At 45.4% G+C, this 20,708-nt stretch overlaps 1 protein-coding gene across 1 annotated transcript in view; it reads left to right on the top strand.

The window, feature by feature from the left end:
• Positions 1 to 595: 595 nt before the first annotated feature.
• The window catches only part of C1QA (complement C1q A chain), a 36,164-nt gene continuing 16,051 nt past the window's right edge, over positions 596 to 20,708 (top strand). The window contains exons 1-2 of the mRNA XM_069610874.1: positions 596 to 734; positions 6,453 to 6,622. Coding sequence (XP_069466975.1) covers positions 6,460 to 6,622 — 163 coding nt within the window. The 5' untranslated portion in view covers positions 596 to 734; positions 6,453 to 6,459. The remainder of the gene's footprint in view (positions 735 to 6,452; positions 6,623 to 20,708) is intronic.

Raw genomic sequence — 20,708 nt, 5'->3', positions numbered from 1 at the left:
TGTTTTTCAATGATCACAATAAGTCATCTCTCTCATGTATCTGCGATTTCAATGTACAGTACTCTGGCAGCGTATGGGACCAGGCCCACTCTTCAAAAAATGACACAATTAAAACAATTACATGAAAAGTTATGTTGCAACAGGGGTGTTGCTAGGTCTGGAAAAGACCCGGGGCTACGTTATTGTCAGAACTGTTGAGATTCAGGGCTAGCTAGTCTTTTGGTTGTAGCTCCTGAGATTCTATCCGGGGCTACAACCAAAAGACCAGGGGCTATAGCCCCCTTAGCCACCCCCTAGCAACGCCTCTGTGTTGCAAGCTGTTGCTTGAGTTCTTTGTGCTGACAGAGGAACATTTTATTGTTTCGGGGTTAACACAAGGAAGTTCGAAAATAATTTGGGTGGCAGTAAAATACGAATTTCCTGTTGTCTCCTGGCAGTTCCCCAGTTCTATTATTTATAAACTGCTTACCCAGTGTTTTTGCTCATCCTGTCCTTCGGTTAAGCTGGATGTTTTCTGAATGTGCTGCATTGTCAGCAAATATCCATGACTCATATGAACATAGTGTGAAAGGGGAAATGAAATGGGGAAGAATAAGTCTAGGGTCAACTTACGGAACAAGACAGAGGTGGATCTGTATTGATCTGTCTTTCAAGACATTTATTTTATTTCAAGCTGCATCTCCTGGCGACAACTGGACCTGAGGCTCGTACGTGTCTTGCTGTGATACCAAAAGGTAACGTATCATCTTAACCATGAGTGATTTCTAGGGTTCAGGCTGAACGTTTTTTTTTGATTGGATACTCCAAAACACTATTGAGATGAGCCTATCGGGGTATCGTGGTCTCGCTCTGTTTCGCAAACAGATAGAAGAGAACCTGCAGTCTTTGGTATCTGAGGCAATATAACGTTGGAAGCAGACTCCAAAATGCTTCTTCGGTTTTGGTCTCAGGCAAGCAGGTGTTGTCTTGTTGAACTGACTGTTAACGTTTGCTTTTCCATTATACAGCATTTCAGGGCAATTGGTTTGGACTACAGATTGTATAATACAGTACTAAGCTCTTTCGCCCCTGATCTACCTCTGACATTTGTGATGAATTGTGAACACCATGTTATTTCACTGTACTACTGAGCTTCTGGGTCACCAGTCACAGTAGTAGCCAACAGGGCCTTTGTTACCTGTATTGGCCTCAGGTGTTATACCAATGCCTAATCACTCTGGCTATTCCCACCCACTAACTGTCCCTGCCTACCCAAAGCTCATCCTTCATGTTCCTCTTTGACCTAGCTCTAACCAGCAGCAATATCAGACTGTGGCCAGCTAGCGTTATTTCGAAGCGTTCTGCTGAAAGGTTATGGTTTCGTTACAGCTGTAAATGTGCTACAGGTGTAAAAATAAAATGGCTTGACCCGATTTTCCTTCACCACTTGATTTATAAGCACTGAAGTCCTGTTTAAAAACCAGCATTGCTAATACCAGCAGTTGTTGTTCCTGTATAGGTGTTCGGCGTTTCCCATTACCAGGGGTGGGCTGGCCTATAGGGAACTCTGCATTTTCCCAGTAGGCCTCTGCAGCCAGGGCCTCTTTTTTTGTGGTATTTCCAAATGTTCTCATAGGAAAAGGGTAAGGCTTGATGAAAATGTGTAATGTGTGGCCACTTAAAAAATGATGTCCAGCGCCTCTTTAGGTACCCAGCCCACCCCTCTGTATTACTAACATGTGCCCAGGTGCTCACACCAGTTGCCATCTAATGGCAAGGTAGTACAATTATGGCAGTATGTGGCAAGTGCCCCCTCCCGTTGAAAAAAGGCCCTTCTATGTAATTGCGTTATTCTGTTGGTTTCTTAAGCTAAGTGTTGCTGGCAGAAGTGCTCAGCCCTATTTTGAATAAATGCAACATGTGTTTATGTTCTCAATGCAAGGCCCTTGGCTTCACCATGGCTACACTGGTCACTAGCACATGCATTCCATTAAATACCTATTACTTGCCAATCTGAATCCTCTGAACACTATCTCTGGCATAGTCCTCATTCTAAACATCCTGATTTGAGGAGAATCCTACAATTATTCACTTTGCTTCTTAGTTTCACACCTGCATGGACTAATATCCATATGGACCACAGTAGGGGTAATTATACTAAAGTGTCCCACGATCATGACACCTCCCTCAGACTATGTCAAGTAATGACATGACCTCAACATTGACATTGGTCATTTCACACAGGGGGGACGTAAATATGCGTCCCAAACAAAGAGCAAGAGAAACAAGACAGTGGGGTGGGTTAAGGGTGGGGTCGTGGGGGTTACAGTCACAATCGCATTTCTAAAATAATGAGTTAAAATGTAATATAAAGTCAACAGGTGGACTAATACTTCCGAAGAGGAATACATGGGATGCGCCAATACTTCACATGCGTGATCTGCAACATTACACAGGAATCCTTCTTTTCATGAATCACGTATGTGCCCATCAGACAGCTGTGTGTCCGACTTGATGCACAGTACAGACAACATGTATGCTGTAGCAAAGAGGCAGTGCTTTGCTGCAGTCTGCCCTGAGCACATGATGGAAATGGCAATCGCAATCCCTACGCTAATGAGAAATGCATTTGTTTTAAATAATGTGCAATGAGAATGAATTGTCCCGTGTTAAATACTTTGCCAGGAAATCAAATGGCCACCTTTGCTCCTGCACTAGTTAATAAATTACAAATCGCAATTGGTTATAAATAAAAGACAATTTGATATATTTGTTTAGGTGTGTATATGTTAGGGTCCTGTCACCAATGGGTACGTGCCAAAGTATTTTTGAGTATTGCTCAAATAATCGAAGGCGCCTGCAACAATAGAATGCCCATTGGGTTAAACGTTCAGGCTGCTGCTCCATTTTACGATCCCACTTTGAAATCCGAGCGAGATCAGCTGAACCTGAGAAACGATCAGTATAAGGGTACCCACAGAAGTTGCCAAACTACCTTTGATCTGCCCAGTAATCACATATTGCTTTGCTGTTTTCAACAGTGTCACACATGCACACACACTTCCCGGATAGCTTCTGCAGTGGATCCATGGCATGCAAGCTTCTTCAATTGATATTACATCATCATGACAGTTTCAGCAGTACCATGCCACCTTTCCCAATCTATGCACATTGGCATCAAAGTGTTGGCATTGCCCCAGAAAATGCCATGGCCATTGTCAGCACTGCCTTCTGAAAAAACCATGGCACTTTAATGTTACCCTTAAAATGATCGTCCACGTTCAGCAGTGCTTTCCTAGTGTTACACCAATTGAGCAGTGGCATACTAGTTTCACGGGGTGCCCAGGTAAAGTGAATGCCAGTTTAAAGGGTGTCATACCAGTATATATTGTCTCATGCCACAGAACGTTTCAACAGGCTCTTTCATCCTGCCCCAGTAGAATTCCCTATGCCTTCACATTGCCTCCAGCAAATTGTCATTACTCTTTCACATTGTCCCTAGAATAGTGCTTTGTTCCCATTTTATATTGTGCTGAGAATATTTTATTACGCCAGTTTACATTGCCCCAGCAAATTGTCTCATGGTGCTATGACATTGCTCCCAGAAAATTGCCATGCGCCCCAAATCCTTTATATTGCACCGAGAGGACTACACCATGGGACTTTCTATCTCCCTGAGAAATATGGTCCAATGGCCTCACCCTCTTTCGTATTGATCCCTGAAGATTGACTCATGCCCCTATGCCCTTTTAATATCGTCACCAAAATATTGTATATACCACTTCTATTACCCCCTTTCTAATGCCCCTTTCGTGTTGCCCAAGATTGCATCATGCCAATTTCACTTATCCTCAAAAGATTGCCCCATGCCCAGGCCCATTTCCATGTCACCCAGAACATTTTTCAATGTCCTTGCTTCTTTCACATTGACACAGTGGTCTACCCTATGCACCACATTGCTTTATATTACCACCAGAAAATGTCCCCATGACACTTAACATTGCTTGAAGATTTCCCTAACGCCTGCCTACTTTCCTAATGTCTCAGGTGATTACCCTTGAACATGCATCTTTTCACATTGAACTTGGAAGATCACCCATACATACATCTGCCCCATTCAAAATTGCCTCCAAAATACTGTCCCATGCCATTTCTTAATCAACCTTATAAGATTGTCTCATGCAAGTGTCCTATTTCATACTGACCCTGCCAGGTTGTCCCACACCACCACTCTTTTTCCATTGCTCCAAGAAGAATGACCCATACTCCTGCCCCATTTCATCAGGCCTCAAGTTAGTTCTCTATGAGTCTGCCCCTTTCATATTTCCACAGACTATTGAGACAGGAAATAATTAGATCTGTAGAAAGAGGGATTAAAAGGGTCAGCAGTGGATTTTCCAAGATGAGCATGGCCGTGGCAAATTCACAGTAGGCTGGGAAGATGGCAGTGGCAAGAGAGAGAAGTTGGTGAGGTAGATAAGGTACAGGTCTTTGATAATTTGGTGTACAAAGGGATCACTATGAGTGTTGGATAGGTTTTATGAGTGGAGGATGGTTGCGAGCTCGATAGAGGAGGTAAGAGAGAAGAGGCATAGCAGTGGATGGGGAGGTGAGAAAGGTGGAGAGATGGAGAGAGAAGAGGGATACAAAGGTGGGCGGGGTTTCGCTTATTTTGGTAATTCTATAGATTTATGATGCAAAGTAATGATGATATGGTGCAAATGTGGTCTTCCACATTATCTACTTCGAGCAGGATGTCATTTTTCTTAGCTTGCTTAATTTGAATGTTTTGTCGACGCATGCCCTCAACCTGCTTTCTGAAGCAGCCGCCTGTGTTTTAAATGTACTCAGGCAGGCTTTGATATCAATGATGTCTCGCTATACCTTTGAGAGGCTGTTGGTGGATTGCAGCCAGAAGGGATGCAGTGATGCTGTCTCCACCATAAGTTCAATATGAGATTGTTCTTCTGGGAATTCGGAAGGTCCAACTAGCACTTGGTGCTGGATGACAGCATTGTTCTCGCTGGCTTCGGACTGAGAATTGCTACGCTGTGGTCAAGTGCAACTGCCTGAAGGTGGCTGTTTCTGGGGATCACAGAGTATAGAGTGTATGTGAGACACATGGATATTCGTTTACGGCTACTCCCGACCAATGGTATGTGTGACCAGTGAGAGAACCACCTCTCTGATTATTGATGCACATGCTTTTGCTTTAGACACTACTAGGCCTTAACATCTTATATCTCCATTTTGCCAATCATCAGTGGACTAACTGACTAACACCATGGTCAAATAGGTTATTAACTGGCAATTGATTATTTTATTGTTGTTTCATGCAAATTATCAAACCTTTCCAGTGCCTGGATTACCAAAATATAGCAGTAGACACTTAAAAGGCTGCCTTTCTTGCAACTGAATTATGTAAAGATTTGCGGAGTGTCTAGAGCAATCATTGTATTGAAAGGCATTGCCAGTTGGAAATGGAAATTAACAATGAAAGGTGGTGGTGCGGTGCATGTGAAGGCTGAGCTAAGGGAACCTGTGGCAGATCTAAAATGGCAGTGTGTCACCTAACCTAGTGTTGCAGATGGAGTTCTGCCAGCTGGGGACCAAAACTGGTAATCCCGGAGTTGCAATGCATGCTCACAGCGAGTGGGACTTGTCGGACAGTCTGAGTGGAATCACTCCATGGCACCCCCAAAATTGATGCAACGTTGTAGCTCAACACTTCTTTTCAGCTGCACAGGATTTCAATGGCGATCAGTCACTCCACTGTCATTCCTCAGCCGCCTGTGCCCGATTAGCATGATGCAGGGAAATGTCTCTCAGGAACTTGCTGAAATAAGTAACCTGCACACAAAGGCAGTAGGACCTGCATGATAGCCAGAGAACATTGGTTACTGCCACACAGAACAAGCAAGCCTTCATCAATGGTTTGAGTTGTAGAACGCTTAAGCGACAGTTCCCAAATGTCCATTTCATGCATGGGTTGGGAGCAGGACCGTGACCTTCCCCGATAATGAACCCTGACCTGCAACCCATAGCTCCTCGAGCCTCAAAGTGTGTCCACCTGTGAACCTGAAATCTTGAGGAGTCGACCACAGAGAGCCCAATCCACGTGCACTTGAATGAATTTCAGGGAACACTTGAGACTTCAAAGGCTGTGGGACCTTTACCTGCCCCCCATGAGGCAGACCCCATGGAAAGTGAGGGATGGGCTGATGGACTACAGTCTCTAAGTAAAATGACATCGTCCATCTTTTGTTTCTTTGATAACCTCCTATACTTAAGTTTATTCCACACTTAACCCATCACAATATTTTATTGTAAACTAATTCCTTTTGTATCACATTTTCTTAGCCTCAGGTTGACTGTTCACCCATCTACCAAAACACATTACAATGAGACCCCATGGTGGTACTGTGATCACTTTTAGCGCAGAGAATGTCTAACCATGTGATTTATTTTTTCAGACGCAGTATGGCGCACAAATTATGGGTACCTGCCCTAATCCTGACTATGCTTCTATCTACTGCTATGCTTCAGGAAAATGTGTGCTCTGCGCCAAATGGGAAGGATGGCCAGCAGGGAGTTCCTGGTCGTCCTGGGAGACATGGACAGAAAGGTGACAGAGGAGAACCAGGTAATTCAGTCAAAGTCAATATGAACCAGACAGAAAATCCCTTGCACTGCTTGTCACCACTTCAAGGCACGAATTCACAGTTCATTGCTGCAATACAAGAGAGATTCATTGTCAAGCAAAAGCCTTATTTGCTTATTTGCACAATGCACACTCACTGAAAAATGTGTGTTGTTCCCAAAATGGTGTCTTTGTGCGCATCCGTGTAAGACCAGAAAGGGAGTGATTGGTGTGAAATGGGCAGGCGCTTTATAGAGCTTGGCAAATGTTTGGATGGTCAACCAAAAGTGTGATTTCTCGGAGTAGCGATTTCCAGATGATGGGGAGCATCACTGATCATACAAGACTGCTCCTCGGGCGTTGAGGGCACCTTGGAGTATGTGCTCAATGCTAGACCGCAAGCCCTTATAATGTAAATTGTCTAATAAACATTGTGGATTAATAATATCTTGAACAAATTGAATATTTTGCATTGGATGAGTTAAACATATCGGCCACAATGCAACATTATATTATTGTATTAAGCTATATATGCAATTCTCTTAGGAGGTCTGTTCTTTGGGAATTGAGCATGTGCACAGCCATCCTTACCCCTAGTCCTGGCTAAAACTCTGAGGGAATGTAACTGCTACCTCTAAATATCCCTTCAATCACAATGGATTGACACATTGCATAGACATTGTTGCCACAGATAAAAGATCTGATGCTATCTGAATCAGTATATATGATTCAATGTTACAAGAATCTTGATGTCAGTGGCTTCAATATTACAAACATGTTATTGTTAGGGTGAGTGTTGGGAAATATGAAATGAACTCCACTCCCAGGATGCATTGCAAAATCAATGACAAAAACATACACCCCTTTAACCACTGGCATATTTTTCAAATATAGAGATCAATGTTTTTTCTTATGTTCCTTAAATTCTGTTTGATTTTGTACAAAGAAGCCTAGAACCCTGCAAATGCTACGTGATCCCTTTTCTTTTCTCATGCGGTATTTTGAAAGAGTTCAATAGGACTGCTCCAGATTTTAAATCTTGGAATGATAACCTTCTATCACGAAATAATTTACAAGGTGAATCTAGATTTGAATAACGTACTTTGTGCAGTAAGACAAGTGTACCATTCTCATCATAACTACAATTCATACAGGAAATTATCATTCGAAATACACATTGTAACATTTAAAACAGTTTGCAATATTAGTGCAATTAAATATGTTCCTGTTTTAATAGCTGTTCTACGAAGAGAAACACATCTCCCCTTCAAGATGTATTTCTCTAGCAAACATGCACCCCGAAGCTCACCCACATTGGAGACAGAGGCATAGAGTAAGAGAGCAAGAGACAGAGGAAGAAAGATAAAGAGTGCAGACAGAGAGTGTGCTTGTGTGTGTGTATGGGAGGAAGACACAGGAAACATGTTTAATGTATGTTTGGCAAACAAAGAGAATGCAGCTGGGGCAAGGACATGGAACATCTTTTTCTGTTCTTAGTTTTACTTTTTTCAAATGATGGCCTGAAAAGCAATAAAAGAAAAACCTCTCAAAACAAAGCAACATCCACCTGGTCCCACCACCTAATGTGAGTTTCATCTATAAATAATCTTTGCACAGGGTAACCCCATAAAGGAATAGGACAAGAGCTGCACCGTTGTATTGAACCTCACACCACTTTAAGAAGATCTGAGGATTATGATCGACCTCTAACACTCCTTCCCCCAGATGTGCAACGCCTGATTATCCACTGGATTTACAATGAGACCCAGATCAGGATAAAAAATCAATTGAAGTTTTTCTGTGCCATGAGGATGTTTTGGTGAAACTTTGATCATGCATCCTCACGAACAGGCATTCCCTCATGCTCGGGTAGTCCTCTCACATGCCATTAGTTGATGTGATATTATCATTTACTCACAACATTTTCATAGATCTACACAGGCATACAGGCACTCATAAGTATGCCCTCCTACATATCCAAACGCATACACGTTAGCAAACACATACCGATGCGCTTTCAGCGCAGGGAAAAACAGTCAACCTAAGATCAGCTTGGGGTACTCAAAGTATTTTATACTTAGGGTGTTGGAAATGATATTGCAAAAAGTCTTGTACACAACCAAACATGAACTCCTTTTTGCAGGCCTTAGTTCTTCCACCCTCTTTGGTTCAAGGCCGCCTTTCAGGCAGTTCAAACAGTCACTCACAGTCTGTGGGGTTTTATAATGTCCCAAACAATGTATCTTTGACTCAGTGTCTATTTCGGCTGTGTAGGGGTTGTCCAGATCTCGTTTTGGTCGTCTGGGTATCATCTACTTACGACCATGACTCAAGCATGCTGAAGACATCATCAGGTGGTAAGGTGACAGAGAGAGCAGACATTTTACCTTTGACTCTCCTGCTTTGTCTCACAACACAGACTTCCAAATGGAGGCTTCCCTAAAGCTCACCACTCTCAGGCTATTGTTTCTCTTGTAAATGTAGCCCTAGATGAAAATCCTGCTCATCAATTTAGGATTGTCCTACTAGACCAGATTTTTAAAAACTGCAGCCCATTTCCCATTGTTCCCTGAACCACTACTCTCTCTCCCTTGAAGCACTCTCTGCTCTCCTCAAGCTCTTTCTTCACCTCTTCCTCTCTGTCACGCCTTCACTCCACCCCAATCCTTCCCCTTTCCATGCTGTCTTTGTTTATGATGCCTCTTCTTCCCCTCCGAATGGGTGTGCATTGGTCATCTACTCCCCATTCTTCTCCCTTTGATATTCCATCTCTCTGTCTCCCATTCTCCTCTCTTCTATGATGATCCTTCTCTGCCTTCCCCCTTTTCTCTGCTTCTAGGTGCTTTGTGGTCTCATCCTCCATCCGTTCTTTCCCTCTTCTCTTTAATCATCCTCTCCATCCTCTCTCTACTCCTTCCTCCTCCTCTGCTTCTTTCTTGCACTCTATTGGTCCCTCCTTCTCTGCTCCTTTCTCTCTTTCTGCTTCTTCCTCATTCTACGATCATTCTCCTCTTTCTACTCATTCCCCCACTCCGCTCCTAACTCATTTATACGCTCTCCTTGGTGCTGCTTCCCACTTGCTCTCTGTAACTGTCCCCTAACTGCTACATTTGAATCGTGACCTGCTCTCCTTGCACAGCCGGCCTGGTTAGGGTTTGGCATTATGATCATGAAATCTGCTGCAGTTGTGTACCGCTCAGGAGAGTTTGCTGACTTGTATAGGCTTGGCAAGCTGATTATTTCCCATGTGAGCTTGCTTGTGTGGTGGACAGCCCAGCTTAATGTGCATCAAGGTTAAAACATTGTTATCCACCACCTTGTAATCAGGCAGCACATCCCTCCTGTATACCCGACTCCAAGCTGGACCACCCAGGTTTGCCACTACATTATTCCTGATCAATTAAATCTGGTTTTCCCTGCATGACCTTGGACCCCAGGCAATTGATACAGGCTGAGTCATGGTGGCTCCTGGAATCAGTGCTCAAGAATCTATTTCTCTGATAGATAGGGTGGCCTAATGTCAATGCACACTTGTGTATCCCTGCAATCATTAGGCCATGAGCACCTTTCTGTACATTCAAAAAGCCTTTTGTTTTCAGGACTCCCGTTCTTGGGACAACAAGGGAGATAGGGTGGAAGGACATACCTAAATGCTTACCATGATATTGCTCTTGTGATGGTAACCCTTTTTTTTTTATATGTATACATTTTGTAAAGGTTATCTGAGCACTGTACAATAAAATTACAAACAGAATGTGGACATAGCATCAATAAGGTTCAAAGAAAACAAGAATAACACAAAATTGTAAGCAGTGTTAAACAACAAAACAAATAACAATTATACTGGAAAAGAGGAGCAGATGTTAAATCAGATATCCGTGTTCGGACACTGAGGCAATAAGCCCCTAGCTGCAGGGGCATTACTGCATCAGGTAATGCCTGCGGGGCCCATAGTTACAGGCCTGAGTGTAGCGAGGGCAATAATGAAGGCCCTGGGGTCATTACCTGACACGCTAATGCCCCTGCGGTGAGGGTTTTTTGCCAATTGTACCCGGCCCATTAGACTGGAGTATTAATGGTGTCTTTTTGGTTGTTAGACGTGCTGAGTTTCACAGGCAATAACAAAACAAAAGGCTATCACAGAGTGGGAAATGAAGTCTGTTCTCCCTTTCCATAGCGGCCATAGTAAGCAAAAAAAATGGCCACCATGGAAAGGGAGAAGGGACTGCAGTCCCTTTCACCTTTCCATGGCAGCCATTGAAATAGATGAAAAAAGGTAAACAAAAAAAATTGTCACCACGGAACAGGAAGAAGGGACTACGTGTAGTGCCTTCTCACTTTTCATGGAGGCCTTTGGAAAAAATAAGCAAAACAGAAGACCGACATGAGGGACACGCTGCAACGTGAGCTAAGGCTCGGAAACATCAAAAAAAATTGGTGCAAAGATTTCTTTCTTTTTGCGGCACGCCAGGTACTAATTGAGCATAAGCAAAGGAAAACAGGCAAGTTTTAAGGGCTTTACAGAAAACCAGTAAAGGTCCGGGGAGCAAACAATGGAGGGAAGCACGAAATGAGGTTTGGAAATTAGCGGCTAGATAAACCAGTGGCCCCACAACCACTAACTTGTAGTTAATGTACTAAATCTTGAAATGTGCATGAAAGTGAAGAGGAATTTGGTGAAGAGAAACTAAGTTCGAGGTAATGTGCTCACATTTTTGAGTTCCAGAATGTACATGGGTCGCTGAATGTAATACTGAATCAAGTGGAGCTAAAGTTGAAGTTGGAAGACCCATGAATATAGTTTTTCTGCCAGCCAGGTAAACTAATTCAAGAGCTTATATTACATTATGAAAACCTGAGATAAAATCTAAGGGTGGCAAAAAAGATTTCATCTTCCAGAGCAAAGACACATAAAAAAAAACGCAAGTGTCACAATAAGGAGATAGGACTCATAAAGTTAAGATGTAAATGAACATATTCCCACATGTCTTCACATTGGACATCTGGTTAGGGTTGGTAAAAAGTAAAGCGAGTAGTAAAGCCACTGTTCAAAAAGTGTTATTGAAGAAGAGAAGTCCAGAGTAATACAGGGATTGGTGAAAAGGAAGGCCCCCAGGCCTTGAGGACACTGAACCATATCTTTAGGCAAAGGATGTCAGCTGGAAGTGACACCTTAATATAGACTTGGGTGTCATCGCCATATTTGTAAACCTTTACTCCTAGCATGACAGACACATCTCCCAGGGGTTCCATGGAGATTTTAAACAGCAATGTCTGATAATCTCCTTTTCCTTCCACAATTTGGGAGTACATTAGGGAGCTGAGGGAAATAGTCAAACTGGGTCAAGGTGTTCAGCTACTTAGAACAAACGTGATAGAAAATTGCATGTTAGGATATTTCTATTTATGGAGAAAGAAATAGATCAGAATAGGAAGAATACAGAACTTTGCTCATAATAAAAGGAGAAGCATTTTTTAAATATACAGTGTAGCTTGTGAAATGGGAGCAAGGGAGAAATACAGATCTAACAGGAAGGGAGCAAATAAAAGGAATAGCTAAATTATGAGTCCAATTTAACAACAACGGAGAGCCATGGACAAGAAGTGGCTGAGGAGATACAGAAAAAGTCAAATTATCCCTGAAGCTAGGTTTGTGTGTGAAGTTGTGTACATTGATAATCACTTACATCGTGGGAATGTGAAAATCGATTCTGAAATGATGAGACACAAAAAGAATCCACAATAAAAATATGAGTGGCATAAAACAATTGAATATATAGAGATAACCTAGGAGAAGATTGACAAATTAATATAATTTTTTATTCATTTTTCTTTGATGGTGTTTGGGTCTGTTTTTGACCAGAAATATATATATATAGGCGTTCCCGATTTTACAATAAATTAAGGAAACATGCATTTGAGTAACCACTTGATGAGGGGGATGGGCAAGGGGACATAAACAATGGACATAGATCATAACATAGACAATGAAGTAGAATCAAAAATCTGAAATGTATAAAACATAAACGAAGTCTAGCTAAACCCCTGACTGAGCGAACAGAACTGTTGACCTGAAATATGTATTATTTGCCTGAAAAGAAACATTCTAAAATCGGACCGAACTGTCATGTAACCAACTTTCTGTAATTATCACAATTGAAATAGAAGTGGATAGCAATTGCATTAGAAAATCGTGGATGTTTGAAGCATATATTTTAAATACCTTCCACTAGAAATTATTATTGACAAGACTGGGGAATTCGGAGCCCTAACAGGCTGCCTGATTGTGGTTATTTGCTTGCTTAGCAAGGGGGTGATAATCACAGGTATTGAGGAGGTATAACAAAACATAGTGCCTACACAGTACAGTGGACGAACAAACAGATACAGATTAACAGTCACTCAACATCCACATAACAGGCAGGGTGAAAACTGTACCTTACTCGTGCTGCACTCCTGTCTATGAACATCCTTAAGAAAGTTTGTTATGTACCTTTGAGTAGAATGTGATCAAAGAAATATGACCCACAATTTTCCAATCAGGTGAGGCAAAATACCCTCCTCCCTTCACCCATTCGCCGAGAGCATCCAAGTGTGCTATAAACTACAAAACAATGATGTGAAGAGAAGTGCAGACTGCACTGACAGGGTGCAGGTGAGCTACACCCTGCTATTCCTCTGGATAACGTAATATCCACACAGCAGTAGGTAGATTTTACAAATACTGGGGGAGACATAGAGATACATAACTCCTTGCCAGTCTAGATCGTGTGACTAAGGTTTCATGACCCAGAATGTTTCCAATCAGGTGAGGCAGGATGACCTCTTCCCCTCTTACAGGCAAACATAATAGCACAGAACTCAAAGCATACCAAGCAAGGCTACAGGGAGGGAGAGAATTACCTCACGGCCTGTCACCTGGATGATGAGAGGTCCACACAGCAGCAGTACATTTTATAAATGCATGCCATCTTTTCTAATTTGCAAGAGTAGACACAATTCTGCACCACTCATGGCAAACTGAAGATGTTCAAATCAGGCGTGTGCAGATTTCACAACAATTTCTAATGTAGTGTGATGTGTTGAGGGAACCCATGTGCACATTTTTCCCTTACAAACAAGAGTGAGTCACTTCTATGCCAACTTGCCAAGCTTGGCACAAGAGACCTGTATTCTGAGAATTAGCATCACATCACAACTAATTAAAATACTGTAGTTTGATTGAAATTAGCTTCTTGGTAAGTATTGGGGTTGGATATACTTGGTAGTAGTTTTAAGGTAGTATTTCTTCACGGATGTTGGAGTGATGAGGATGTGGACTCCTTGCCTGCCAGACCTGGAAGCTGCACCTATCATCCCTGTTGCCTCAATGATTTGCTGCCATTATGCCATCTAACAGTACATGCGATATGAGTGTTTTTCTTATTTAAAAGAAAAACAAGGAAAGAATATCAGTTTCGAATTTGTCAATTTAAAAAAAAAAACAAAGTGCTTTATCATTTACAAAAGGCCAATTCATTTGTGCTCCCGCCGCCTTGCTTTACATTTGAATTTCATTTGAATTTACTCTGGAGCAGTGTGGCAGTCTGCTGATTCTTTGTTACCTGCACCACGAGGCGATTCCATTATGGCCACCATCCTCCTCATTCGCCTCCCCTGACCCTGATTGGCTACTTCGTCCTATTAGTGGCGTATTGGGGAACCGGCATGTGTAAACCAGCCCCCTCTGCAAAGGCCCACATCTAGGGCCCTGTCCGTTCCTGCCAGTGCCTGGCTGTGCTGCGGGTCCCACTTCCTGAAACCTACAGTCAAAATGCCCCTGAATGTTACTTATACATGCAAGGATCCTCTTGACTGTGATTTCCCTAATTGTGCCATCACATGAGTACAGCTACTTAGTGGCTGCCTTGGCTCCACTGAACTCACGTCTGGGGTGTCACGTGCCCAGTTAGTTCCGGGTCACGTGACACACCGGAAATAAAGGAATCACCGGAACTGGCGTTAGAACGCCAGTCCGGGTTTATGCAGCACAGCTGGTGGTCGCGTCTTTCTTTTATGCGCAGCGGCACATCAAGCCAGGCCCGAGCCGGGCCTACCCCCAAGGTCGAGCCCCACACACACCACAAGGGGCCCGACTTCACACTGGCGACGAGGGGAAAGGAGAAGAGCCCGCGAGCGGAGCTGCATATCAACACGTGCAGCATCCGAGCCTCGTTTTCACACCCCCAACATTCCAAACCTACACGCAGGCCCGACGGAAACTTTGGAAGCCTCGTTCTCAGCCCCCCAACGTTCTAGGAGCATCACGCTCGACACAAAGTGGCTGCAGCAAGTCCTGCCTCACCCAAGAACAATTTAGGTTTTTTTTTTTAAAACACATTTTTTTTTCTCCTATTGAACAGTTAAAATATCAGGAGGCACAACCAAGCTATCAAAGTCAACGGAAAACATCACTCAAGCATGCAGGCACCTGCATCACAACACGGGTGAGTGAAGCCCTACAGGCCTGCAAATCTTGGCTGCGCCATCACCCCAGTAACGCAACATGTCCAGCAGAGAGTCTAGCCCCTCGAGGGTCAACACTAGCTCGTCATCCAGAAGGAGGATCTCCACAGATCACCCCGACCCAGCGCTCACCACGCTCATGACTCCGTTTGACCCATTCACCACTGGAGCAGCCATTCTCTGGGAAATCTGGCTACAACAGTTTGAAATGCACCTCGACGCAAGAAATATTACAGTACCAAAGAGGAAACGTACCTTCCTTTAGCTCAACATCGTGGCTGCCGCCTTACGCCTGTTTAACGCCATCCCAAACCGCGGAGACGGAAATGACTACGACGCTGCGAAGACTGCGCTCACTAACATGTTCAAACCTGACCTCAACCCGGACTATGAACGTTTTCATTTCTGCATGGCCAGGCAGCGAGACACCGAGACAGTTGAAAAATGTCATGCACGCCTGCGCGAGATGGCGGTCGGCTGCAAGTTCCCTGACGAGGAGTTCGCCATCCGCCTCCAAATAATCAACGGCATATCCTCAGAAAAACTGAGGAGAGCTATCCTCTCAGAGAGCAACATATGCCTATCCCGCATCCTGGAAATGGCGTGCCTTCGTGAGCAGACGGAAGACCAGGTAGCGGTGATCGAGGCGGCGATCCAGAGACTTCCACTCGACAGCCCAAGACCAACAGAAGACGTTGCAACCATATCCAGACACCGGAACACTCATGTGAAGCCTGAGCAAAAGGCCCACATGCCGCAAGGGAAGGAAAAAGCCTGCAAATGGTGCGGCGGCCCGTGGCACAAAGGTGAATCCTGTCCTGCATGGGGGTCAACATGCCGAAAATGCAACCGCCTTAATCATTACGCTGCAGTCTGTCTAAACCCGCCAAACCGAAACGAAAGAGAACCAACTCCGCGACCAGGGCAGGAGCGCCGGAAAAAGTTTGCACCCAGAGAAAATCCATTCCAGCCTAACAAGAAAGGAAAGGCCAGAGCCGTTGATCACTCCCAAAGATCCCCGGACACAAGCGAGAGTGATGACAGCGATGACAGCGAATCCCCTGATAGGAGAGACAAAGACAGACGGAAAAGAGGGAACAAGCGGATACACCGGGTGCACCTCATCTCGGCCGTTGAACCATATCGATCCCGACAACGGAAGAGACCCTCATGTACAGTCATCGCCAACGGAGAACCACTAAAAGTAGTCATCGACACTGGCGCAACAGTGAATGTAATGCCAACGACAGCATTCGGCAAGCTCAGCCCGAAGCCCAAACTCCATGAGAAGAATGTCCGACTATATGCCTACGGATGCAAGAAGCCCCTACCAGTGCAAGGATCCTTTAAATCAGACTTTTCTAATAATAACACCAGTTGCCGGGCATGCATATATGTCGTGGATGCTGGCTGTCAAACACTGCTAAGCTGCAAGACAGCGGAAAAACTGAAATTAATACATTTCACCTTCAGCCTTCAACACAAAGAACTTGATGGCCTACTAGAACAATACCAGAAGATATTCCAAGGCATCGGATGCCTGAAAGGCCGAACCATCAAGCTCCACATAGAACCTACCATCGAGCCGAAAGCCGTCCGACACCGACGGATACCGTTTCACTTGAGAGAGGCAGTGGAGAAGGAACTGGCCAAGCTCGAGGAAGCAGGAATAATAGAAAAGACGTCAGGCCCAACCCCGTGGGTATCCCCCATGGTGGTTGCCCAAAAACCCAAACAACCCAACGCAGTACGAATCTGTATAGACATGAGGCTTCCCAATGCAGCCATCGGAAGAGAATGCCACATAACTCCAACGACAGATGAGCTCATTGTGGACCTCACAGGAGCAACAATATTCAGCAAACTGGACCTCAGATCCGGCTATCACCAGCTCCGACTAGCCAGAGAGTCGAGATATATTACTACATTCTCCTCTCACCTCGGTCTAAGATGGTACAAACGGCTTAACTTCGGGATATCGTCAGCAGCGGAGGTATTCCAACACGAAATCCGAAAAGTCCTTGCTGGCCTAGAAGGCACCACAAACATCAGCGACGACATCCTTGTGTATGCGTCAAACGAGAGAGAACACCACAAACGCCTGGCAGCAGTCCTGGGTAGACTGGAAGAAGCAGGCCTGACGCTAAACGCAGAAAGGAAAAACTATCTTTCTTTGGGTACATCTTCAACGCAAAAGGCGTATCACCTGACCCCTCCAAGGTGGAGGACATAGAGAACACCAAGGCACCTCAATCTGCCACTGAGGTAAGGAGCTTCATGGGAATGGCGACGTACTGCGCGCGGTTCATTCTAGACCTCGCCAGTATTGCAAGCCCACTCCGAGAACTAACGACCAGACCAGAAGTGGGAATGGACATCGATCCACCAACAAGCATTTCAACAGATTAAGGACTCACTGTCAGCCTCCACAACCATGGCATTCTTCAACATAGAAAGGCATACCGAACTCCTTGTAGATGCCAGCCCGGTTGGCCTTGGAGCGGTACTAACCCAGACAGACAATGAAGGCAATGTGTTCCTCATCGCATTTGCCAGTCGGGCACTCACCAAACCTGAGCAGAACTATGCACACATAGAGAAAGAAGCACTCGCTATCCTGTGGGGATGCCGTCACTTCAAAGTGTACCTGCTGGGCAAGCAAGCAAAGGTATTTTCGGACCACAAACCCCTGATCCCGATATTCTGAGGGTCGGCTCCTCACCCACCAGCACGCATCGAGAAATGGATGCTGCAACTACAACCCTACAATATCGAAGTCGAATATCGCCCAGGGACAGACAACCCAGCCGATTACCTGTCCCGTCACCCGAGGCCTGTCACGGAAGGAGAACAACGCCATGCGAAAGAAACTGACGAACATGTGTGCCACGTAGTCGCCTGCGCCCGACCACGAGCCCTGACCTTGCAAGAAGTAGCATGTGAAACGGAAGCGGATCCCATCCTGCAACATACCAACACCGCCATCCAGTCAGGTAATTGGAAGAACTACCTCACGTCCATGGCCCAACGCACCACGTCAGCTCAAGCCAAACTCCGAGCAATATTCGGGATCCGACATGAGCTCTCTGTTGCCCCCGAAGGGGTACTCCTCAAAGGCCACCGAATCATACTGCCAGCATCACTAGAGGAGAGAGCCCTCCGGCTAGCTCACAGCGGACACCAGGGCATTGTCAAAACCACGGAATACCTAAAGTCCCGAATGTGGATGCCCAACATACAACAACGGGTAGTGGAGCTGGTAGAATCCTACGCAGCCTGCCAAGCCTCCAGAAGGCCTGAGAACCCGGAGCCCATCAGCAGTGCCCCAAGAAGCAGCAAGCGGTGGGATGCAGTCAGCATGGACCACTGTACAATTGCCAGTGAAGGATATCTACTCGTGGTAATTGACGAGTTCAGCAGGTATCCTGAGGTAGAACACGTGGCGTCCACCAACGCGGAGACCACAATCCTCACGCTAGAAAAGATCTTCGCAACACACGGAATACCAAGGAAGATAAAGAGCGACAACGGACCATCATTTACCAGCCAAGAGCTGTGCGACTTCTTTAAGGACATGAATGTAAAACACAAGCGAATCACCCCAAGATGGCCCCAAGCGAACGGCGACGCCGAGAGATTCATGGGGTCACTCAATAAGGTCATTCGCATCGCCAAAGAACGAGGACATCCATGGCTGAGAGTGGTATATCGTTTCCTGAGGACCCACAGGCAAACCCCACACTCTTCCACAGGCGTCAGCCCTGCTGCTCTCATGCTCGGGGTACCCATACAGGCAGAGCTTCCCATACACCCTCAGTGGGTAGCCCCCGAACCTGACATCCCGGCCATAGATGCCATGCGACTGAGGCGAAATGAACGAGAAAGCATTACCAGGCGAGCCAGTCACAGAGAGTTGACGCCAGGCGACACTGTCATCGTCAAAAACCGGGCTACGCCCAAGAAGATGTCCCTCAATTTTGAATTCCAACCGTGGACAGTCAGTGCGGCAAACCACAGCATGGTTACCGCCACCCGAGGGAGCGAAACAGTGACAAGGAATGTGTCACACTTCAGGAAAGTACCACCCGAACTGTGGGAAGAGTGCCCAACGTCCCCAAGAAGAGAGACGATGGCACCTTGCACGCCCCGAGACCAAGTATCACCCCGAATCTATGCCACGCCAAGAGACCCTGAGACGACACACCAGCAAGAAGGTAGGACTGAACCTGAGCTCCCAAGAGTGGACACGCCAGAGAGAGGTAACACCCGATACCTCCTGAGAGAGAGGCCGAGACCGTCCTCTCGTCTCCAGGGATACGTGGTGGACGGAGTTTACCTACAGAAAACCCGGCCAAGATGAACTCAGAGTCAATTTGAACGCACGGTATCGTTCTGATGTTTTGTTGTTAATAGTAGTGTAAACACCTCCAAGTTGGGGAGGAATGTGGTGTCACGTGCCCAGTTAGTTCCGGGTCACGTGACACACCGGAAATAAAGGAATCACCGGAACTGGCGTTAGAACACCAGTCCGGGTTTATGCAGCGCAGCTGGTGGTTGCGTCTTTCTTTTATGCGCAGCGGCACATCAAGCCAGGCCCGAGCCGGGCCTACCCCCAAGGTCGAGCCACACACACACCACCAGGGGCCCGACTTCACAAAGTCCTCTGCTTCTCATCACCACTCATGCTCTATGGTGACTCTGCACTCTAACTTCTCTCCTGTGACTCATTCTCACTGACACTAACTACTGTACTGCTGTGCTGCATTTCCTTTGCCGTTCCTCCAACACTGAGTCAGTTTGTGTGATTTGCATTCTTAGCTGTGCCACCATGCTGCATTGAATTTGCATATTTGTGTAGAAATCATTTTTAACTGTGCCTCCATGCTGCATTGAAACTGCCTGGTTTTGTAGAAATCATTTTTAGCTGTGCCTCCATGCTGCATTGAAACTGCCTGTTTGTGTACATTTCGTCTTTAGCTGCGCCTACATCCTACTTGTTTGATTTAACACCTAATACACATTTGGCCTACTCTGCCAAGTAGTTCAGGCTCAGAAATTGCATTGCAGCCTACTCACACTCACCTCTCACTTTCTCTCTGCCTCTCTCTTCTTACCTCATTCCGATATGGCACTCTCATTCTCCCCTATTGTCTCCAACTGCTACACCATCACCTATCCTCCCTCTCCCTAAATCTGGATGGAAAAAGCATAAAAAAGACATCCTTGCTGCTAACCGAGGCCTCCCAATTGCAGACGACTTTGTCAGTACATCCTCAAGACACATTTTCACTAACATCCCCTTTTCCATCCCATCTCCCGACCTTTGGAACTCTCACATCACTGTCAATCTCCCATTTTATCCTTCAACTTCCATTAATAGCAGCACTAAGTGGGAAGTCCTCATTGCGGGCTTCTTCTCATATCGCTGCTGTATCAATGTTTACATCACAGGCACAGTCCTGGTTTTAGGCATTCAGGCCAACCTCCTGCTATTTGACCAGCCCCTGCCTTCTGTCAACTTCCTTCCTTCCCCTGTCTCTCCCCCTGCTAACCCCTCTACTCCAACCTCTCCAGGCGGATGCCC

This window comes from Ambystoma mexicanum, chromosome 8 (genome assembly GCF_040938575.1).
Source record: "Ambystoma mexicanum isolate Mex_15411 chromosome 8, UKY_AmexF1_1, whole genome shotgun sequence".
Taxonomy (NCBI): Eukaryota; Metazoa; Chordata; class Amphibia; order Caudata; family Ambystomatidae; genus Ambystoma; species Ambystoma mexicanum.
The sequence above is the reverse complement of the archived record's forward strand: the minus strand, read 5'-3'. Positions and strand labels throughout refer to the sequence as shown.